Source organism: Nannospalax galili, unplaced genomic scaffold (assembly GCF_000622305.1).
Source record: "Nannospalax galili isolate Female #2095 unplaced genomic scaffold, S.galili_v1.0 scaffold1012, whole genome shotgun sequence".
Classification (NCBI taxonomy): Eukaryota; Metazoa; Chordata; class Mammalia; order Rodentia; family Spalacidae; genus Nannospalax; species Nannospalax galili.
In genome coordinates this window covers 135,428-141,116 of record NW_008330324.1, presented here as the reverse complement: position 1 = coordinate 141,116, position 5,689 = coordinate 135,428, and the positions used below count along the sequence as shown (strand labels likewise).

Below are 5,689 nucleotides of genomic sequence, written 5' to 3'. Positions count from 1 at the left end.
TTGTGAGCATTTCAGGATGGTGTGTCCTCCCAACCCCTGCACTGTTGTTTCTGGCATTCACAGGGCTGATACTTTCCCTAGATTACAGCAGTCTTTTCTGAGACATCCGTGTGAAGATGGCCTTGGTCCTGGAAAGTGGTAAAAAAGTAAGATCAAAGGTTGGTTTTGGATTTGGACCCAGTTTGCTCACAAATTTCTGGCCTCATCATTTCTCCTGTGTTTACTGTGAATGAGCCGAGAGAGGTTGGAGAGGGAGTGGACAGGTCACTTCTCCATGGACAGCCTGAGCCCTGGGGGCCAAGTCAGTACAGGAAGTTGTCCATGGGGACGACGTTGCCGCCCATCTTGATAGGAATTGCCTTTCTGAGAATCCACTGGGGTGATTCCTTCAGCTAATGGCGATATGCCTATTATCCCTGAGAATCAGGGAGCTCTGCATGTGGGGGTACAGGCAGTGACGTGCCCGCTATGCCTCGGGGCCTCCAAGTGGTGTGTGCTGCCTGGGTTCCAGAGTGGTGTGTTGTTTTACACTAGTTGACTGGCTAATCCGATTCCCAGTGTGCACCAACTTTTAGACACTGTCCAACACAGGAGTTCGATGCCACTAAGTTGAGATGTGCCCTAAGTGCCCAGTGCGTGTAGAGCTCGAAGACTTCGTGAAAAAATGAAAGGGTGAAGGAAGGGTTAGTAGTTTACATTGACTGCATGTTGGAATGGTGTTTCAGATACTGTCTAGTGCTGGAGTGAGTGAGAGATATTCTTATGTTTGGAACTATTTTGACTTTATTTTTTATTAAAAATTATTTATGGGGATGGAGAAATGGCTCAGTGGTTAAGAACACTGGCTGTTCTTGCAGAAGACCTGGGTTTGAATCCCAGCATCCACATGGCAGCTAACAACTGTCCGTAACTCCAGTTCCAGGGGATCCAATGGCTTCTGTCCTTCTCTTCTGTCCTCCGCAGGCATTGCATGACACGGGCGCACTTACCTACATGCAGACAATACATGTGTACACATAAAAATAATAAATAAAATATTAAAAAATTATATGTATGTGTGTGTTTGTGTGAATGTTTGCACATGTGTGCAGGAGCCCAGAAGAGGGCATTGGATCCCCTGGAGCTGGAGTTTCAGGTGGCTGTGGCTGCCTAATGCTCACAACCCAACTGAACTTGGTCTTTTGGAAGAGCAGGACGTGCTCTTATCCGCTGAGCCATCTTTGCAGCCTCTGTTTTTGTTGTTTAACGATGAGGTTAGTAGACGTTTGTAATCCCAGTACCGGGGAGGTTGAGGCAGGAGGATTAAGAGTTCAAAACCAAAACCAAAACCATGGCTTCTGTGAAATGGTGTGTTCCATCTGGTTTACATACTGTTCTGTCGGACAGCTCTGCTCAAGAACATCAGGCAGATCCGTGCTGTTGGAGGCGCGGTCTGCGCGCTCAGTGTACGCGGTTCCCATACCTTGTTCCTAGCTGCATTGCAGATTCTGCATTTCTGTTTTTCCTTTTTCTCTACTGGCCGCTCTGAAACATTTCCTGTATTTTTAGTTGCTCAGTAGCTTCTCAAAGGACATGCATCATAGAAGTAAGAGACTACAGTGAGATCATCCATGCCAGCCCACCCCTCTCCCTGAGGTGCTGGAAATGTCAAGTGAGGTGATTGGGGGCCAGCATCTCATCTACAGACGGGAAGATGGTGCGGTTGCTTTCAAGCGCAGGCTGTGTATGACAGCAAGCAGACTGGGCTTGAGGCAGGGCCTGTAGCCGAGCGCCTGCTCTGTGGAACCTGTAGCTGAGGGCCAGGCATTTCCAGGTGTAGCGCTTAGCATTGCCCAGCAGCCTTCCTAAAGTATTGGTTCACCAGAGATCTGGGAATAGGTGTGTTTTCTTGGGCCGGGGAGGCTGACTGTGGCCAACTCTCTTCCCAGCTCTCTTCATGTCACAGAAAGTTCTGGGGTGGTTCCAGTGAGGCCCAGTGGTCAGTGAGGTCAAACTAGCATGGTGATTTTCCCCTGAGGCTCCTTCCTCCTTGGTACCTCAAGACCTATTGTGCTGGGGGCTTGGGAGATGACCTGGAGTCGAGTTCCCGGCACTTACATGAGTGGCTTGCAGCTGTCTGTAATTCCAGCTTCAGCGGGATCCAGTGCCTCTGGCCCCCACAGTCACACATACACACAGATACAGAGAGGCGTAATTTAAATAAGTAAAGAAAAAAGAGAAAGACCTGCTGCACTGGATGGAAACTGGGGTGCTGCCATCCTCTGGGAGCCTGCACTTTTACCTGGCCTTGATCACCCGCCAAGCCCTAGTGGTTTGGGTCCTGCTTTTCTTTGGGGTCTGTCTTCCACCTGGAGCGCAGACACTAGCCTTCTGTCTCTGTGACCCCTCCAAGCTTTCTTTAGATTGCTCAGTCCTGCCATCATAGCTCAAAGACTAAGTGGCAGCAGACCCTGGGGACCGTGCTGCCACTGGGCCTCCGTTCTCTGCTGTCTCCCCGGCGGTGTCCCTGTGCCGCTTGTCTACCCCGGAGCAGTCCCTCCTTGGCCCCTTGCTAGGGAACATGTACTCCAAACATCTTGCCCCGGACTTCTGCTGCCCAGGGTCGGCTCTGCCCACCCCTCACACAGCTTCACTGCTGCCAAGAGCCTGTTGCTTGCTGTCTCCCTCCCTGGTGTGGTGAGGAGGGATGGGTGCTACACTCTTGAGTCTCTTGGTACCAAGAGGTACCAGTGCTGAGTGAGTGACCCTCCTGGCCCAGGGTGGCGAGCCCTTCACCTCCCAGGAGCTGCCCCCAACGAGAGAAAGAGGTGCCACCGCCTGCTGGACAGGAGGCTTCCTGCCCCCTGCTGTGTGCGTGGAAGTACCGTTCTCTGAGCCAGGATTTCCTCATCCTTAAAATGGGTGTTTGACTGCTCAGTCTACACTGAACTGTCAGGATCACATGCAGCTGTGGTCTTGGACAAGGGACGATGGAATAGTTCCTTCATTTCCTTTCCCTTTCCCCAGGATTTCCCCCTCCACCCCAGTCTCCTGGGGCCCTGTCTCCGTGGTTATTCCTACCTGCTCAGCATAGTTCACTTGAGACAGGGTAGACCTGGCTGGTCTGGCACTCATAGAGGTCCACCTGCCTCTGCCTCTGTTAAAGGTGGGCACCACCACGACTGGCTAACCTTCACCCTTCTCTGGCAGGAGGAGCTAGAGCATCTGAACCAGGCCAGTGAGGAGATCAACCAGGTGGAGCTACAGCTAGATGTGAGTGTACCTCTTTGCTCATACCCTGGGTCGGTCTCTGGGAGTGTCTCCGCCTGTGTTTTCCCAGATTGAGACAGTGGTGGAGGAAGGGGTGTGTCTGAGAAATGAGGGTCTAAGCGCCTACACCTGCTCTCCATCTTCCTGCTAGGAGGCCAGGACCACCTATCGGAGGATCCTACAGGAGTCTGCGAGAAAGCTCAACACGCAGGGCTCCCACCTGGGGAGTTGTATCGAGAAGGCCAGGCCCTACTATGAAGCCCGACGGCTGGCTAAGGAGGTACGGCTGGTTGACCTGTAGTCAGGGAGGGCTGCATGCAGAGTCTGGTCTGGACTCCTCAGTCTCTGTAGGGTGGGAAACGATACCATACGCAAGGGCAGAGCATTGTTCTGACAGCTCTGTAAGTTGAGAAAGTTCTAAAGTTGTAGAAAATGGGCTCACTGGGCTGGTGAGATGCCACAGCAGGTCAAAGCGTCTCTATCAAGTCTGACAACCTGCATTTATTCCTGGGCTCCACATGGTGGAAGGAGAGAACTGACTTCTGCAAGCTATCTTTTGACCACATGTGCTCACACATGCAACACACATACACACACACACACACACACACACACAATAAATAAATAAAATAAAATGTAAGAAAATAGACTCACGGTGACGAAAATGTAGGGGTGTGAGTGTGGAGGATGCGCCCCCGAAAATGCGGCTCAGCCTGTGCTGCCTCCCTTCCCGTCCTGGCCTCCCCCCTCCCCTTGTGCTGGGATCTGCGCCCGTTGCTCCCGCCGTCTCTGTTTAGCCTCCCTCTTCCCCAGTTCCCATCTTCTTGTCACTGTAGTCACTGTTGGAAGACTAATAAAAGGAAGAAAAACATTCAAAACTGTCCCAAACCCTACAGTGCACAGACTTTATGCATTTTATTTTATTTAATTTTATTATTATTTTTTTCTCTTTGAGACAGGGTTTCCCTATAGTTCCAGCTGGCGTGGAACTCACTATGTAGCCCAGGCTGGCCTTGAACCTACAGAGATCCGCCTGCCTCTGCCTCCCGAGTGCTGGGTGCACCATCACACCTGGCTACTTTATGCATTTTATATCTACGATTTGTTTATTTAATACTTTGTTTGAAAAATTATTTTTGAGTCAGTGTTAACTTTCCTGGGGAGACATGAGCAAATGTTTACCTGCCCCAGACAGGGCGCTGAAGACAGAGGAGCAAGTCCTCTGAGACCTTAACTCTAGCACTAGACCATAGGCAACTAGGGCAGGGTTCTGCTCTGATGGGAGGGACTGTGCACAGGAGGAGCAGCTAGGCTCAGGCAAGGTTCTAGAGATGTTCCCCACTCCTACAAGGGAGATCAGCAGGCCTGATCTTGTGACGGTCTCCTGTCACAGCTGCTCTGATTAAATGGTAATGGCCATGTTCTAATACCCCAGCTGGCCTCAAACTCCTGGCAGCCCTCTTGCCTCTGTCCCGAGTGCTGGGAACACAGGTACCTGTGGTAAGGTGGGGACAGTGGCCTTGAAAGCAGCTTTTCCTTTAATGAGGGAGGGGCCATGCCATGCCATGCAGGGCCACATGGGGGAGCACTGGGGTCAGTTCTGAGGCTGAAAAGAAGGAGAAAGCATAGTCCAGCATTGGTTTTGGCTTTCCTGAGGGTAGGCAAGCGGATGGTTAGGACCGACTAGTCTGAGTAGCTTTGGAAGGCTCTGGGTTACAGCACTGGCACCTGACTAGTGCTGGCCTCGGGCACTTCTGAGCAGGAGAAATACTGTGTTGGTGGAGAGTTAAGGAGCGGCTGGCTGACTGGGCTCCAGGCTGCTGGGTTTGCCTGTGGAGCTCAGGGAGGGATTGACCGTGCATAGTTTTCTGGCCTGGAAGGACATCTCTTCTTGGCCAGCAAGCCCCTGAGAATGTCAGAGTATTGTCAAGTGAAAATAGGATCGAACAGTGTGTGTGGTCATTTGCTTTTCTAAAAAGTCACTTTGGTGTGTACATTCTGTGGGGATATATTTTACAAAAATGGGTCTATATAGTGTTCCTCCATTTTATTTGTGTCTGATATAATGCCAAAGATTAGAAAATAGGCTTTGGGTAGAGAAGTGCTTTGCTACTGAGCCGCATCCCTGGGTCATCATGGACTGTGACTGTTTCTGTCCACCAGACAGCCTCACTTGATTGATTTCCTGTGACTGAGAGCTTGATTTGCTTCCAGGCTTTTGCTTGGCTAATACTGAGGGAGTGTCCCTCATCTGAATTATTTGGGACCAGAGGTGGTTTGGATTCTTTTCAGATTTTGGAATATGTGCTTGTATATAATGAGTAATCTTGGAGATGGCACTCAAATCTCTACGTGGAATTCATGTATATTTCATAAACATTTTATATATATATATATATATATATATCCTGAAGGTTATTTATACAAATACTTTATTCTT

The 5,689-nt window shown here is 50.3% G+C and overlaps 1 protein-coding gene across 2 annotated transcripts in view; it reads left to right on the top strand.

Moving 5' to 3' along the window:
* Positions 1-5,689, top strand: part of Sh3bp5l (SH3 binding domain protein 5 like) — a 16,657-nt gene that overhangs the window by 5,104 nt on the left and 5,864 nt on the right. For both annotated transcript variants that reach the window (XM_008844537.3, XM_008844528.3), the window contains exons 3-4: positions 3,190-3,252; positions 3,401-3,529. In XM_008844537.3, coding sequence (XP_008842759.1) covers positions 3,190-3,252; positions 3,401-3,529 — 192 coding nt within the window. The remainder of the gene's footprint in view (positions 1-3,189; positions 3,253-3,400; positions 3,530-5,689) is intronic.